The sequence below is a fragment of the Protopterus annectens genome, chromosome 2.part2 (assembly GCF_019279795.1).
Source record: "Protopterus annectens isolate FY-2018-M chromosome 2.part2, PAN1.0, whole genome shotgun sequence".
Lineage (NCBI taxonomy): Eukaryota > Metazoa > Chordata > Ceratodontiformes > Protopteridae > Protopterus > Protopterus annectens.
In genome coordinates this window covers 548,832,753-548,851,658 of record NC_056730.1, presented here as the reverse complement: position 1 = coordinate 548,851,658, position 18,906 = coordinate 548,832,753, and the positions used below count along the sequence as shown (strand labels likewise).

Sequence of the window (18,906 nt, the reverse complement as noted above, 5' to 3'; positions counted from 1 at the left end):
TTTAAAACACTTCCAAGACCAGATGATGAGTTGGACTGGGGACCTTCTTATTTTTGCTAAACTGACTGTGAAAGCATCATTAAAATGATCTCAATTGTTCATCCAACATACTTTTGAGTAGATTCTGGATTTACTGGGTTAGTATTTTGATGCCTGGATTTTCTGGGTTCAGTCCTTTCACAGTGTGACTCTCTAACGGAAAGCATTTCTTTTCAATCAAAAAAAAAAAAAAAGGCAGACCCAAGTAACATCCATGCTTAACAAACCAGATTTCAAACCAGAAAGTCAAGTAGATTACCACTGTGGTCACAAGGCATTCTTTTTGTGAAAAGACAACTCTAAAAATAGTTTGTGCTAACTGAAGTCACGTATGTCTTCTCAAGATCTCTTGCAATCTTGTCAGGCTGATATTAGATCATAATACGGGACCAAGCCCAGCCTAACAACTATTAGAAATTACCTTTTTAGTTGTAATGAACCAATGACTGTATTCTCTCTTGCTTCTCCTTGATCTCTCATTTACTTGAGACACCGTGGACCATACAATTTTTTGGTAAATCTGTAGATTCACTGTGGTCTTACTTTTAAAGCCCTCAACTGCCTGTAGAGATAAGAAGCAAACTAACCACAATAGGTGGAACCAAATATTCATATACAAGCTACTCTATACTAAAGGGATATCCAGTGTTTCATTTGGCACCTTTACTGTACAGTGTTTATGATGCCACTATGAGATGTCACTTGAAGGAGGGGAGTGTAGTAACACTTCTAATCTGATAGCACACAGTTGTAACTTCTTTCAGAAGCATAGGTCACCATTTACTGCCTTAAAGGACTGCCTGGAAGCTGTCCTTCAGTATAAAAATTACTCATTTAAAGCAAAACACAATCTAGTCAAGATGGAGGCAATGATCAAGCATGTGACCATTTAACCCACGCACGCTCCACACCTCTCCCTATAATGTTAAACGTTGGGAGGAGTAGACTGTTGTATGCACCTGCATGATGTGCACATGACCTGAATGTGTTCTTGAATGAAAGTCATCCGTTTGCTAAGAGTAGCAATATCTTATCTTCAAGACATAAAATTAAGCCAAGCACCCCAACATCCTCCAAGAACCACGCAAAACTTGTTCATGTACTTGCTTCTACCTTACTAACTTACTGTAATGCATTTTACGGTGAGCTTTTGGATGGTGGGCTCAACAGGATTGTGCAGTAGCGCTCTTTCTCAAAACAAAGAGATTAATCTAATTAATCTACTAGCTCTTACCTGGAGGGTAAATGTTCTCTTTTAGAGGTGGTGGTTAGACATTGGAGTCCGTACTTAGCTTAACCAGGATACCTTTCCAAACAGCACTTCTCCTTTCAGGAGATAAGCAGTGTAAAAACTATCTAGTCTTGAGCAGTAACCTAATGATTTTAGCCTTAGCCTGGTCAGTATGATATCTGAATGTGATGGCATGGTCAAGTCAGATCCAGTTGTATTTGAATGCTTCAGTGGGACAATTGGAGAGATTATCTTATTATTAATGTACAAGTCAGAGCTCTGGTCTTGCATTGATTAAGAGTCTGTTAGTGACAAACCATCTTGATAAAAGCTTAAGATCAGACATAACAGTGGGAGAAAAGCTAGACCTACAGAACAACTTTTCATCAATGTGCACTAGTACTAGAAGTTTCTGAATATCAAATGGCTAGTTTGTTTATAAAGGAAAAGAATAGTACAGGATCAATAATTGATCCCTGGGGACACATGGGAAAGGAAGGACAGTGCTATATATTGAGTTATTAACTTTCACTGCAAATGCTCTGTGGACAAGACAGAATAACTATAGGCTCTGTTACTAAACCCAATTAAAGTAAGGGCAACTTGAAGTAACTTGTGGTCTACCAAGTTGAACGTTTTTCTTAGGTCACTGAAAGTTATCCCAGTCAAATTTCCCTTGTCACACTGAGAATAATGTTATAACTGATACTCTAGAGAATGCCCGTAGTGTTCCTCTTGAACCAGAAACCATGCTGTTGTTTAGGACAGGATTTCATACATTTCAATTTATCAACTAACTTGGGAGTAGATATTTTATTCCCCAAGAATATTTACCTAGTACTGCTATGATAGGGATAGTTTAAAAATCACCTGCTGAATTGGAATTTAGGCTCTTTGAAGGCAGCTGAACTGAAGCTTATTTCAACATATGGGAAAAGGTGCACCAAGGCAGAGTGAAAGATTAAAGGTGTGGTGTAAAGGGATAGTACACTCCATGCACAATTTAGTGAACCAAATAAAGGATCAGAGCCTGGTGGGCTTTTGTCAGTAATTCTATTACTGTGGTGTGAAATATATTTAAGGTGGAAAGGGAGGACTGGGATTTTTTTGTGGAGGTGTAGCTTTTGTGGTCCTTGACAAATGAAGATGAAAGTTACTGGAGAATTCTCACTCCCTTTTTGCTTAGAAACATAACATAAAGCATTTATTTCCAAATTAAATAGTTCCTTATAGAAAAAAAATGCATACAATAGCTTTAAAACCCATAATAAGAAACTAATTACCTTAGCCAAATCTCCCCCAGCCCTCAAAACCAACCTTAAGGTTACACTGATGGGACCGGTTGTAATATGGAGGTCAAGTACAGAGTGGTTCTTGGTTTTTAGGTTAGGCCTGGTGGGTTTGAGAATTATCTGCAAAGTATTCAGTGACATAAAAAAAGCTTCATTCTTGATTATAGCTTTTGCTCAGAAAGTTGAAGCTAAGATTTTCTACTTCCAATAAAGTTACTGCTTGTTACTGCAACAGTGAGAAAGGTATTTCTGAGGTGGTAATTGTAGTGAAGTAAAAGTAAAACAGGAGCCACCCATTATAAGTGGAGAGCTGCACCAAAACAGACAGTAGGGCTTCTATTTTAAAACTAATGTGACTAACAGACAAAGCCTGGAAATCCTTACAAACTCAAATAAATGTTATCAAGCACCTCAGAAATACAACCAAACGTAGCATAAACTAGACAAAACATTGCTACTGTAGCATGCAAGAAACTCACCAAAACAATCCAAAACTCTTTTAGGCATCCATTACAAACTTACTAAATCTAGTTTGCAATTCACCAGTAAACCCATTACCTGAAGATGCCCCAGCACAAATATCTGACAAATTTAATAATCACTTTATACAACCCATCACCTCAATACTAAAAATCAGCACTATGTCCAATTCAAAACCTTGCTAGAAACCACCTCTCACTTAGCCTCTGTCTTTAAAGCTTGCATCCACCCTATCATTACAAAAATCATAAATAAATAAATGAAAAATAAAAACAACTCATCAAACTGAAAGCCACAAGCCTGGCCACAGACAGCCTTCCACCAGAATATCGGAAAATATCTGCTGAGGGCCTTTCCTACTTTATAGCCATCCTAAATAATTGAAAAATGCATACAACTCAATTACTTAACTACTTCAGTAAAAATACATTTCTTTCAACACAACATGGCTTTCAACCCAACCATAGTACCACCACAGCCTTATTAAATTTTACTATCATCGTCAATAAAAAACAAATTCTAACAGTATAGTTTCCTCAGTATCTCTTGACTTGTCAAAAGCATTTGACAGTCTCCCATCATTTACTACTACAAAAGCTCTCTTCTCTAGGCCTCTCTCTTAACCGCAAAGATTACAAGAACTGACCCAAGAATCCTTCACGTCCACTGAAACCTGGCTAGACAACTCACAACTACTACTGAACCACCCACCCTCAAATAACTATGTCCCAAAATCATAGTCTCTTTAAGAAGTCCATACCAGAGTATAAGGGTGTAAACATAATTAACTTAATATAATAATTACATCTTTGTAACACAGCTAGCATATTTTTGATTAACACAACAACAGCTCTCAACTAATTAGGAACAAATATCAACAGAACTTATTGCCTACCCTGTAGCCATACTTATAAATAGATCTATATCTGAAAATATAACCCCTGATATCTGGAAAATATCCCACATAATCCCACTTCACAAAAGAGGTAATTCAAAAGAACTGACAAATTACTGCCCAATTGCCATTCTCTCCCCCTTATCTAAAATCCTAGAGAGGTGTAAACATGTTGAAGTCATAGAATACCTATATACTCACAAACTTCTGACCAATACACAACATGGATTTCAGCTTTTTCATAGCACGACCACTGTCTTAATGTCATTTACAGACATAGTTAATAACCATAATGGAAAATTTGTATCTGCCCTCTTTCTGGACTTCTCCAAGGCATTTGATACAGTTGCACATAAGAAACATATTAATGTTCTCTCCAATCTAAATCTCAGTAAAAATACTATTGCCTGGTTCTACAGCTATCAGGTAGACAGCAAGCAGTGCAATGGCAGAAAGACCTCTCCTCTCTACTTCCAGTTACTCTAGATGTTCCCCAAGGCTCCATCCCTGGACCCCTACTATTCTCTATTTTCACTAATAACCTTCATACCTCTACACTACATGTTATTGTCATACAATATGCAGATGATTCCACATTAATATGTACTGCTTTCTTCCTTCAAGATCTTCATTCACCAACACAAGCTTTGTTTCTCTCTGTCGAATCTTGGCTCTCCAATTCCCAGCTTATTCTAAATCTTAATAAAACCAAACTGCTGCTCTTCCACCCAACTAGATACACTTCATTATCCCCACTTTTAATATCACATCTAAAAATAACATCATTATCCCACCCATCACTCACATTAAATTACTTAGGGTTGAAATTGATTGTAATTTGAGATGTGACATTCACATCTCCCAAACTATAAAGAAGATCCACAAAAAATTGGATGTCCCATACAGAATAAGCAATTTCTTACAAGAACTACTAAAGAAATAATTGCTCACACACACCTCCTCTCAACACTTACCTATGCTTCTCCAGTTTTCACTAATCTAAGAAAAACTGACATTGCAAAACTAGAATCATGCTAAACTAAAATTGCTAGATTTGCCACAGACAATCCTTATAGGTCCCACCATTGCATAGCTCTAAAACAACTTAAATGGTTAAAACTACCACAACTCCTTTTTAACCAACTTAGTCTAGCCCATAAAAGTCTCTATCACCCCCCCAAAAAACTCTAAAAAACCTAATTCATCCCTACATCAGTAATAGACTGTTACGCTCCAATAATAAACTTCTCCTAGGCATAACTAAAGCCAATAATACAGTAGGCAATTACCTTTTCTCAAAATTTATAAGTAAAAAATGGAATTCTTTACCTCCCAACTTAACAAATACAACCTCAATTACAATATTCAAAATATCCTTAAAAGCTCACCTCACCGATACATGGATACACCTGGTTACCACCAATTAACAATACAGCAACTTCCTCCTTGCTTTTCTCAACTATGTCTAATACTTCCTGTTGGTTTCCCTGACTTAGGTAATACAGGGTAAATTTCTCAGACTTATGCTTGACTATCCTTCTCACACCTCCAGTATTCAGATCCCATCCCTTAATATTAAACTGTCTATTATAATTGCCATTAACAAAACTTGTATCATTGTAAAATCCTTCTTCTTCATAACATTTTCTGTAAATTGTAAAACTGTATACATTTGCTTCTATGTATATTTTTGTGAATTTCTTCATTTTGTAACAATTATTGTTCATCGGTATTTGTTGTTATGAATTATTTCATTTACTGTAAAAATTACTGTTCATAATCATGGAGCTTTTCTCCCCGGGCCTCCGCAGAAAAAGGATGTGTCCAGTCAGACTTTCCAGGTAACCAAATGTAAAATAAAATAAATAAATAAAAACCAGGGACAAATCTAGAAAAAAGTGGGGACAATCAAAGTCATTTTTAAAATATAGCACATCCGCGGTGGTGCAGCGGTAGCATTGTTACCTCACAGAAAGAGGTTCTCCCGTTCGATTCTCAGCTGGAGTACAGGGAGTGCCTTCTGTGTGGAGTCTGCATGTCCTCCCCACAGTTGGGTGGGCGTTCGAAAGACATGTGTAAATGGGCGTGCCTTCGTTGAAGGTTGAATGTTGACCTGGCACCTCAGCGTTCGTGAAAATCTACTGCCAATCATTAGCGGACCGGAGTTCCGCTGTGGCGACCCCTAACCGGGAAAAGCCGAAAGACCAACAACAACAGTACTATTAAATTCAGACATTGACAGAATAACAGAATGCAAATCAATATATATTGTCTGAAGTAAAATAAGTTTATAACTTTAATTATTTTCATTATTTATTAAGCGTAATTCACCATCTTTTCTTCAAAAGTCACCAGTTGTGGGTGGGATTAAGAGGGACAGAGTTAAAATTTGAGTCAAAATCAGGGACAGTTGGGAGGTATGAGCCCAACTACACCAATAAAGGACATCTGCTAAAGGGTAAACCGGGGTGATGTGTTTTTATTATCCTGACAGCTTAAACAATATCAAGAGGCCAATACCTCTCAACTGTACAGATTTTTGCCTTATGTTTTTGGTCTGTTTCTCTTAAAATTGTGGTTTTCTGGCAAATCTATGGTAAATTATTGAGGGCGGAAGTCAGAAAATAATGACATTTGAATTTCAGACTTCATACCCTCCAGAAAATTCATGCTAATGCCGAACCTGTTATTCTATCAACTTTTGTAAGTTTGTAAGAGCAATATTTCAAAATTATCCATATTTTGAGGCTTTTGTCCCCCCATTATTTATGACTTTGTCCAGATTTTTTGTTCTAAGAAGTATGATCAAGACTACTACTTAGGAAAGTATCCATTATTCCAGTAACATCTATAGGACTCTCATCTGTACAGATTTTCACAAAATGTTCATATTTTTAGTCGGTTTCTCATAAAATTCAACTACCCTAACATAGACTGGGAGCATTACTCTAGCTCCAACACCCTAGCCCGAAGGTTCCTAGAGTTTATAAACTCAAATTCTATGGAACAACTTGTTGCCACTCCCACAAGAGGGGAAAACATACTGGACCTGATCATCACCAACATGGGGACTCTATGCTCCAGACCAGAAGTGTATCCCTCACTGGTAAGATCAGACCATAAACTAATCTCACTAGATATTCACATCCCGACCCCGACCCCAGCCCCTGCCCAGAAAACCACAGTGAAAAACTTCTCTAAAGCAAATTTCACACTCCTCAAAACCGAGGTGGAATCCTTCAAAGCCCCCGGGCCTCTGGAAAATACGGCCCAGACCGCAGAATCCTTTATAAACGCATTCTATGAACACCTTCAGGAATGCATGGATCATGCAATCCCAAATAAAACCAAGACCCAATCCTCCAAAGTTAGGCGTCCTGTCTGGTGGATCCCAGCCATAAACAAACTATATAACAGAAGGAGGAAGCTACTACATGATACAGCAAAATCCCAAAAAGGGAAGGCATCTCTGATCAGTATTAGCAAAAAAACTACGGGCACTCATAAAATCGTCTAAGGCCAGCATTGAGAGAAAAATTGCATAGGACACTAAGGATAATCACAAGGCTTTCTTTAGTTATGTTAGGAACCTGGGTGGGAATTCCCAGATATGCTCAGAATTAGTCCAAAATTACAAAAAATACACAGAACCCACAGACATTGCCAACATCCTAACTGACAGGTTCAGCGCAAACTTCTCCCCCCCTTCCCCACCAAAAGGGCAAATATCTATCCCAGCAGAGTGCTGCCCCCCTGAAATCTCAGATGCTCAGGTAAGAGCCGCCCTCTCCAAAGCAAAAAACACAGCATCAATGGGACCAGACGGTGTCCCAGGCTGTGTCCTACATAAACTCCAAGAAGAACTAAACCCAAACATAAAACTACTGTTCAATCTCAGCCTTACTACAGGATATGTACCCAAAGAGTGGCGTACAGCAACAGTGGTCTCTCTCCACAAAGGTGGTGCCTCAACGGATCCTGGAAACTATCGCCCCATAAGCCTGACTAGCTTGGTCTGCAAAGCTATGGAAAGGATCATCATGGACCTAATAAATAAAGATATTGGGGACCTACAGACACTGGATCCTACCCAGTTCGGCTTTGTTAAGGGCAGATCCTGCCTCTTAAACCTGGTTGATTTCTTTGAAACAGTCACCAAGGCCATTGACGAGGGGAAGGTGGTCCACACAGCCTACCTGGACCTTGCAAAGGCCTTCAGTACAATACCCCACTCGGGCATTATAGATAAGCTCACCAGCTTAAATATAAACTCCTATGTCACTAGATGTGTTGCAAACTGGCTCAAGGACAAAACCCACATGGTTAGAATTGCTGAAGCCATGTCAGACTCCAAACCAGTTACAAGTGGTGTCCCACAAGGCTCAGTCCTGGGACCTCTCTTGTTCTGTATATATTTCTCGGAGGTACAGGCTAACACGGAAGGACCATGGCTGACCAAGTTCGCAGATGACTGCAAACTGGGCACCATAATCGACTCTCCAACTGACACAAGCATCCTACAAAAGGGCCTCATAGAAACAGACAACTGGTGCCAGAGCCATGGCCTCAAGCTAAACGCCAAAAAGTGTATAGTCATCCCCTTTGGCAAAAACAAAGTGCCCACAAATTACCACATACGTGGTAATCCATTAAGTACGGAAGAAGTAATTAGGGACCTGGGGACCCAAGTTGATAGCAATCTCTCATTTGACAACCACGTGGCCAAAGTGGTTAGAAAAACATTTTATATAGCCCACCTAATCATGAAGGGATTCACATCTAGATCAGGGGAGGTCATCGTGCCTCTGTACTCATCCCTCATCAGGCCCATAATTGAGTACAATGTCCCTTTTGGGATGTACCTTACCAGACACCTGCAGCAACTGGAAAGACCCCAAAAGTACTTCACCAAGAGGATCAAAGGGCTCAAACAGATGCCATATGCTGCCCGGTTAAAGAAACTCCAGCTCTACTCAGTGGCATACCGCCTGCTCAGAGGCGATCTGTGCCTGACACATAATGCTATGTCCAACCCGGAATTAATGGACATGCTGCACCTCAGAAAATCCAAATCCCATCAAGCTACGCGCTCGAGAAACTTGAACCTCAGCACTGAAATAAATAGGACATGCTGGAGGGACAGATTCATAACCCAGAGGCTCCCTTCACTCTGGAATAAAATCCCAGTCCAGGTTAGGCAGAGTCCCTCATTGACTCTCTTCAAGAGGAATCTTGATGAGTGGATGGGAGATAGTAGGTTTACCCCGGGTATCACTTCTGTGTCACTGTTAGACAGAGGCACAGTATACTAACCTGGAAAAAGAGCACAGCAAAATTCATTTAAAATGGGTGGCGAAAGCCAAACACACTCTAGCTAGGCTTATAAATGCCCTAAGGCAGATAGCCTAGTATGACCCTATAATTGTGAGTTTTTTTGTCAAGTCACTGGCAAATCATTGAGGACCAAATTCAGAAAATAATGAGACATTCGAGACTCAGATTTCACTCCCTTCAGAAAATGCATGCTAATGCAATACCCGTTATTATATCAACTTCTCAAGTTTGTAAGAGCAGTATTTATTTATATCTTTGTTGTCACAAATTCATGCTCTAAGAGGTTGAGAGGAATACGCAGTGTAGAAGAACTTATTTCCTAGACCAGAATTCCAGTTCAGTGAAGCAGGTACTAATGAATATAAAACGTATTCTTTTGTGAGAGTTTACTAAGTTCTCGAAACACATTGCGGATTGCTCAAGAGACCTTTCTGTACTTAAACACTCACCATCTCCAACTCTGTCAGCTCTCCGGTGATTACTACGACTCATTCTTTACTCGTTTTCAGTCCGCCCGCCCCGTTCCAGATTTATCCGAATGTCTTCTAGCAAAGGCGGGCTGGGAGAGGGGCGTTTCCTCGCATATCACTTTACATCTTCATTGCCAGGCACAGAGGCACCTTGCTGGATACGAACACCAACACCGTAGGTGATACACCGAAGTCGCTGCATAGTTTTACGATCCGGAAGTGACGTTCCAGCATACAACTGAGATTGTCTCCAAAAAAAAAAACATTAATATAGCTAGTCATATCAGCTGTATTAGCATTCAGACCACATGGCATTCAAGAGTAAATAATTTGTAATCTTTTTGCCCAAGAATCAGACACAAAGCCAAAATTAATGGGGACAAAAGTCCACGTTCAAGAGTTGTTTTTCACTATTAATCTAACGCTCTGAAAACAAAATCTGTACAACACGTTTTGTATCCGCATGCTTTTTTCCAAATAAGAATGAAACGCTTACTGAGATACACTAGTCCTCAGTCAGCGAATATCAGAAAATCAAACTAAATCTAACATTTTAGGACGAGGGGCAGAGCAAACTGCAAACTATAAGGCAACACCAAAGACGTTCTGCAAAGCATTAAGGAACAGCTGGGTATGCATGACAGCACCAGCAATAGTACAACAAAGTTTACACAACTTTTTATTTGTGACCCTCACAATTTACTTGCTAAAACACCTACAACTCTTTTATTTTGGTTGTCCCATTAAAACGATTCTAAAACATAAGCAGGGGAGACTGCAGAATTTTTTGCAGATGGGGGGTGCAAACCCAGAGCCCCCGCCCACACACAGACACGCACGCAGCCATTCCAGTGTCCCATTACTTGGCTATTTCTCCCCAGTTCCATAAACACTGTTCAAAACTGTCAAGAGTGCATACTGTTTTATGGTTTACCTCTACAATGATTACAGATATTTGGATTTGATTTACAACTTTTATTTCAAATTTTATAGCACAAACACTGACATTTGCTAAACAAAGCAATAGTCTTACAGTGAAAACAGACTTAGCATTAAAGCTTCTCTACCTTTGAAATTCACATTCTCTGAAACAGTATTGAAACTCACATTCAAAGAAAATGCATTTGGCCAGTGGCAGGTTAAGTTTACCTTTGGGCTGTTTTCAAACCATAGGCCCCTTACACACATTTTTAGGGCCATGCAAAAGTTCCTTTGATTCACCTTCCTGATTGCAGTAATTATAATATATAACTGAATTATATCCTGTGTATAATACACCACTTATTACAGTGTGTTTTAAATTTTTAAATTTATAGTTTTGAACATTTTTCCAGTAAATGAAACAAAACATATGAACCAGTAATGACAAACTGCCCAACTCAGAACATTTCAACCATAAAAGGCCACTCAAAATTGTCTCATTACAATCTGCCAGTATCGGTCAATATACAATATACATTATCTCTGCAGAAGTAAAAGTCATCTGAATAATTCCACATTAAGAGTTCTAAGACCAATGAATATATTTTGGTGTTTCATCTACAAATTCAGTGCCCGTTGCCCTTAAAGAATAAATTGCTTATGTTACACTAAAAAAAATGGCAAGCTGGTGTATTGCAATAGGGAATGGGTGGCAAGCTGAAAAACGGGATCATAGTTACTAGACATCTCATCCAAAGGAGGATATACTCAGGACTGCAGCACCTCACCTCCTTAAAATACAAATCTACATGGTGTGGGAGTAGAACCTACAGCCCTCTACATCAAGATGCAATTATTCTACCCGCTGTGCTACTAACACTACTTTAAAATTCTATACCACAATAGTGATACCATTTGCTAAACAAAACAGTTGCACATTTTAAGCAGACAGCATGAGTAGCAGTAAACTTCTCTTCCCTTAAAACTCACAATTCCTTGAAAATGCACTTGAAAATAAATTCCACCTGCTAACTCTAACTAGGGCATTTCACTCTCTCACACACCTCAACCTCTTAGTGCAAGAAATCTGGACAAAGCCTAAAATAAATAGGGACAGATTATAAATATTGCCTTCATGAACTTAGAAAAATTGCTAGAAAAACAGGATTTGTGTTAGTATGCATTTTTCCAAAGGATATGACGTCTAAAACTCAAATGTCTGATATTATTTAGCAACTTCAATCCTCTTTAGGAGGAATATGGGGCAAAAATCTGAACATTCTAAAAAAACCTGGACAGCTGAGGGGTATGCTACATTCCTCTTATACATACATACATACATACCTCTCAATCTCTTAGCACAAGAAATCTGAACAAAGTCTGTTATAATGTTGGGGACAAAGGTCCAAAACTAGGGACACATTTAGAAACTTGCTAAAATAACAGGATTTGTGTTAGAATGCATTTTCTAAAGGATATGAAGTCTGAAACGTAAATACGTGTCATTATTTAGTAACTTTAATCCTTAGCTCATCCCAGTGATTTATCAAAAAAAAATTATGAGGAGCAGACAAAAAATATAAAGCAAAAATCTGGACATTCTGTGAAAATCTGTACATTTGAAAGGTGTGATACACACACACACACACACACACACACACACACACACACACACACACACACACACACACACACACACACACACACACACACCTACCTCCTTAGAAAGTGGATAGAACAACAAGGTTTGGATTAGTTTGCATTTTCTGAGGATATGAAGTCTAAAACTCAAATGTCTGCCATTATTTTCTGACTTCAGTCCTCAATGATTTACCATAAAAAATAATTTTATGAGAAACAAACCGAAAATATGAGTCAAAAATCTAGATAATTGTGAGGTATGACCCACCCTTACACACACTCCTACTCCCTCTTACTTACACACACACACGCACACACACACACACACACACACACACACACACACACATACACACACACGCCCCTGCCTCCATCTTACAAACACACACACAGACCTAACTACTTCTTACACACACACACACACACACACACACACCACTACCTTTATCTACCTACTTCTTACATACAGGCATACACACCCCTACCTACCTACTTGTTACATCCACACACCCCTACCTACTTTTTACACATACACACCTCTTAGACACACACACGCACTGACCTACCTCTCACCTGCACCTTCGTATGCAGTCCAAACATCGTCTGGAATTCAAATTCCCTGCCGGTGCGGAAGATGAGGACGTAAACCATTGGTTGCACAGATGCAGAAGCGTCTGTGCGACTGGACGCAAAGGGCATTCTTAAAGAAGAATGCCCTTAAAAAAATAATGTACTATTTTTTTTTTTTTTTTTTTTTTTTTTTATTAAAAGAAAATTAATCTCCTGACCAGCCCGTTCCAGAGGGGTGTAAGTGCACCCCCTTGCACCTGCCTCCGGGTGCCCTTGGTCATAAGACATTTATTCTACAAATTTGGTAAAACGTGAGATACATGTCATTTTTATGTTGTTTGCTATTTATTTCTCGGCTTTGTTTTACAACACTACCCCACCAGATGCGCAGTACCAAGGACCACCCAACACCCTGCACATGATGATTTCTTTTCTATATGTGTGAATAAACATCATTAGATCTGCTTCCCTCACATGAATATTCATCCGGGATTGCCGGATGAAGAATAATTAAATTGTATGTTTCTCATGAAAATCTGGTGAATTGTTAGTGCCTTCTCACTCTTATTTTGGTTCCCCATTTATAGCTAATTAATTGCTTTCAGTACTTTTGTCGCTGGTTTGACACTGGGAAAGTAAGAGTAAGTGAGAGTTTTGTCCTCCTGTTTTTAGACAACAAACTCATTCTGCCACACAAAGCAAACAGTTAACTTTTTTCTGCCCTTTTCTTGTATCATGCCTATTATGCATTGCTTTTGCATCAGCAGCAATGTAATAATGATATTATGATAGCAGTCCTGCCTTGAAATGATTCATCTTGTACCTACCTCCCTCCTAGTTGCAGTTTCCTGCCTATGTGATGTCTGACAAACAATAAAGAGACAGCAAGTCTTGGCCAGCAGCAGTCTCACTGGAAGATTGAAATGAAGGGACAAACACACACACACAGAGCCAGATCAAGGTCATATGGGGCCCTAGACAGGACACTGTACTGGGGTCCCCATCACATGACATTGCAACCTCGTCATACTTCCCCCATCATGCACAATTCTTGCTTGTTGCATTTAGTCTCTCCAGTACATTTCCCCACGCAAGCTTTACAGTTTAACTTTATGTGATTTTTCGCTTTGAGAAAGCATCCATAAGATCATCATACTCCAAGTGTTTGACCAAAGCCAATTCCAGTGCTAACAAAGATAAAGCAGATAACTCTTCTTGGCCCATGAATGTTCTTCTTTCACTTTTTACCCTTTTTAAACAAGAGAAGGACCTTCCCCACTGGCATTGGCAACATGCATACACAGGAATATACAGAGCAGAGTTTCAACACTGGGGAATGCTTTCTCTACGTCTGGTCAACAATATACTGTCTCACTGAAACAGGGCTTTTTTTGCAAGTCTGGGAGATAAAAGAGGAGACCTGCAAGAATTCTTCTGTGGAGCACTCTTCCAGATCATCTGTATAGTAGTTTTGAAAGCTTTTTGCACAGCTGCATAATTCAATATGTGTCACCCTGGTAATTTCAAGTTTAAAATTCCAAAGCAGCTATGAAGTACGTTTTAGGACTGGCTTCTGTTTTTTTTTTTTAATTCTACAGCTAGACTATCTGTAATTACATTAAATGTCTCAAAGATGAATTTGTCTCTTGCAGAGAAATCTTGTTCACTGGTTTGTGCTTCATCGTGGAATAGTTTTGGTTGCTTTGTTCGACTTCCTTCAGCTGCATAGGTATGGTTGGTAGTCATTTCTTTGGCTTGACACTGCCTAATTAGTACATATGCATTCCTGACAATAGTTTTAAACAGCCTCTTCTGTAGGGGGTCCAACAATCTCAGGTGGAAACAAAACACAACAACAAACCGTGATAAAAAAAGCCCTCTGAAATGCTGTTTTATTTACAATAGCTGCATGTGTGTATATACATCTAAATATGTGTATGTGTGTCCGTATGTAGTATGTCCATGTTTTTACGTGTGTGTGTGTGTGTGTGTGTGTGTGTGTGTGTGTGTGTGTGTGTGTGTGTGTGTACCAGCCCACTGCAATACCTATATTAACTTTCAGCTTTGTTTTCTATAATCAGAAGCAGTCACCATTCATAGATCTCAACACATCAGGGATAAATCCAAAAATAATTGAGGAGCAGTCCAGACAATCAGAAACACTTAATATTATTACTATTAACTTGAGACACTGGCAGAATAATAAAAATGAATCAATATATATTTTACTAAGTAAAAGAAGTCCATAATTGTAATAGTGTCATGTCATTGTTTAATATTATTCACCACATATTCTCCAAAGGTCATCAGTCAGTCACCAGATATAATTAGGGACAATCAAAGACACTAAAAATAGTAATACTATTAGCCTGAGACACAATAAGAAAAGTGAATTCATATACATTTTCTGAAGTCTGTAACTAATTATTTTCATTATCTAAATGTAAATTAATTTACCACCTTTTTTCAAATAAATAAAAATAAGAAATAAACACACTTTAGGAGGGATTAAGAGGGACAGCCTTTATCCTGACTGCCTAACGTGGCAGAATTTGGAAAGAGAAAATAACTATCATTGTCCTTCTGTGTATTAATTGACTACTGCATACCTTTCAATCTCTTAGTACAAGTCTGCTCAAAGGCCCAAAAATAAAGAAAACTTGCTCTCTTATAACAGGAATTGTGTTGTTGGCATGCATTTTCTAAAGAATACAGAAAGTGTGTACAGCCTTATTGTTTATTAGTATTATATCCTCAGTGATTTGCCAGGTATGAGGAATACAGACCTAACATACGGGGCAAAAATCTATACATTCTGTCCAAACCTTAACAGTTAAGAGAGGTACATGAAACCTCTTAGCACAACTGCACAAGACAAAAAAAAAATAGGATGTTATTTTCCCAACTCTCAGAGATGTCTGGCAGTGGTAAAGAAGTAATCACATAACATGCTACCACACAAACACTGGTAAAAAATGTGCTTTTACTCTACACCATATCTCTCAACCAGTCAAGGACAAATCTCAAAAGAATCACAGACAAATATAGAAATGTACAAGGACAAGAAAGGACAGAAAACAGCCAGCAGACAAGCTAAATTAAGCAGTTTCTTCCTGAACAGGAAGTACTAAGATAATTACAAGATTGACTTTTTTATGTCTAAAATGTAAGACAATTTAGTTGACTTATGCAAACCACTGGGCTGATACTAAATGCTGATATTTGCAGCAAAGAAAACATACATAATTAAAACATCCACAAATTAAAAACTTTATTTCGCACAAATTTCAGTTGATGGTGCAAAAGTAATACATCATTCTTCATTTGCACATAGATATAGCAGAGTGGATAAAATGGAAAGCTACAAGGAGCAAGCACTTTTTAACAGGGTTGCCTACCTATGAGGTCGGAAACCATTCCTATAATTTTTTCACAGGTGTGTGTGTGTGTGTGTGTGTGTGTGTCTGTATATATATATATATATATATATATATATATATATATATATATATATATATATATATATATCACATTTCTATAAAATAAAAATATTAAAATAAAAAATATCCAAGATAAAATTAAAATTCAAATAAAAAAATTAAATTAATAGAATCTGGATCTATGTCACCTTTAGCAAATATGAAATATGCTAAACATGTCTAAAGGGCTTAGAAAACAGAATGGCACTTGAACATTTCTTCCTAACAAGAAGGTGTGCCATTTAATGCAATAATGACCAGTCTTTTCTGTTCTGCTGATGTGCTGGATTCAGCTCCATGACTGGTCTTGATTCTAAATAAAGCACATTTTAATATTTGGATGTTACTTTATGATCCCAAGCTTCCTTTCCTCCCTTCCTTTTCCTTTAGCTGTACAAAGCCAAAGTTAATTATGCGAGATCTTGTGCCAAGCCACAGTGTTTCCAGTAAACTGCATTTCTATGACAAGTGAGTGCTTTACATCTTATGCACTTATACATATACAAGAATATATTAAAAATATAAAAATGCTAAATTAACACTGAATATTTCTGAATAAAAACATTGTCTGCATCGCACTGCAATTGATTTTTCTTCCAATGAAATCACAGTTCATTTCTCTTAAACTTGTTTTTGCTTATTCAGTTCAGTTGATTGCATGATTCTTTACATTTGTATATAAAAGTACATTTACACTCACTGTTTAACCGCATTCCTTCAAGAAGCATTGTGCTACTTAAATTATGATATGGCATAGTGCATAGTAAATCTTAAGGCATGAAGTTACCAGCACTGCAGTCCTCTTTATTCCATCCCATATGTAGGGAAGGTAAAGAAGGTTCATATACTTTTGGTAAATACTGTCATATTGATGCTACCAAACTGCCAAATTAACATATCTACAAAACTTTAATATTTCTGGAAAATCTGATAAGACAAGTAAAAAACATTGTTTGCTGGGCTTAAGATAGAAGCCGGTGAGGACATCAGGGCACCCAGGATAGCATCATATTACTGCCGAGGAGTGTAATGCATTCATTGAGTGTTAATGCAGTGCTTAATGAGATGTACTGAGTCTGCAACTCCTTAACAGTATCTGACATTTTACAACAGCATTGTCAAGGACTGCTGTAGATACAAATTCATTAAAAGTGGCCATTCCATATGACTTCTCCTCACATTGCTACAACCTCCTCTTAAGCATAAAAAGTTTGCATTTTAAAAATGATTTTTGTTCTTTATCCTGCTTCTTTACTGGCATGCTGTGTAGCATTAAAACTACTTTCTGTGTCCTTCTACATATAGCAACATTTACCGTCATGTCATGCTGCCATATGTGTGTGTGTGTGTGTGTGTGTGTGTGTGTGTGTGTGTGTGTGTGTGTGTGTGTGTGTGTGTGTGTGTGTGTGTGTGTGTGTGTGTGTGTGTGTGTGTGTGTGTGTGTGTGTGTGTGTGTGTGTGTGTGTACATGAACAACCATTCAATAAATAGAAAATGCACACCGACCCTAACATGTCAAATATTCGGTGATAACAAAGAATACAGGACTTTGCATAAGCACTTCACTTGGCATGCTGGATTTGCACTTACACGCAGTTCAGTGTTCCCCATTATCACCAAATATTCTACCCTTCTTCATGTTTTCTTTTACCAATTTTACAAAGTCATCCCAGTCTTTAATCTCCACTGTTTTATTCTTCCACTATACCATTAGGTTCTTAGGTGTGTGCTAGGCTAACAACAACTGGGGCCTGTTTTAAGCCTAGCCATGCATCCCAAATCTCTGACAAGTTCTAGTACCCTTGATAGTGTAAGCAGGAGCCTTGGGAAATGAAACATTTTCAAGTGGGGAACAGGAAATGAATCATTTACAGGTTGCTTGTGTTCATTAGAGATATAGTTGAAAAATTAGGGGTGATGCTAGATCCAGACTAAGACTTAATTTGGTCATTTGTGTTCAGGTGTTCAACCCTAGTTAATGAATTTAAATAAATAAATGTCCCATTCTGTTTTTGGTAGACTAAAATTCCCCTAAAGCATTACTGTCATCTTATCACCTCATGCTTGTGTCTACCCTTCATCAACTTATCTTTCTTCCTTTAAGAGCATGGGAACCTATAGTTAGTATGCACCCATGAGATTCCCACACACCCTTCTACTTTCATTGCTGAACCACTAATTTTATACTCTGTACTCCCTCCTCTGCTATTGATTATGCCGCTGTCATCATCTTCCTCTGTCACATCTCATTTAATCCTATTCCTTACATATACTAACAGTCACATCTCTTATCTTGCTTTCCTATCATTCCTGAGTACTCCAAATCCCAAGATGACCACATATCAGTTCCTCTTTTCACTAGCCATAAATGTGATTTTTAAATTATTGCATGACACTATTGTCCATCTAAGCCTCTGCATCAAAGAGCAGTGGTGACTTAGAACATTATGCAAACCAGAAGTAAAAAATATAAAATTCAAATTCTTCAAAAAACTTCTTTAAACATTTCACTGCTCTGAAACTAAACAGCCAGGTCAAGTCAGGAGAGATTACC

The 18,906-nt window shown here is 38.2% G+C and overlaps 1 protein-coding gene across 1 annotated transcript in view; it reads right to left on the bottom strand.

Moving 5' to 3' along the window:
* Nucleotides 1-9,966, bottom strand: part of LOC122795968 — a 540,544-nt gene extending 530,578 nt beyond the window's left edge. Inside the window, exon 1 of the mRNA XM_044064450.1 lies at nt 9,721-9,966. Within this exon, the coding sequence (XP_043920385.1) occupies nt 9,721-9,763 (43 nt within the window). The 5' untranslated portion in view covers nt 9,764-9,966. The remainder of the gene's footprint in view (nt 1-9,720) is intronic.
* Nucleotides 9,967-18,906: the final 8,940 nt, after the last annotated feature.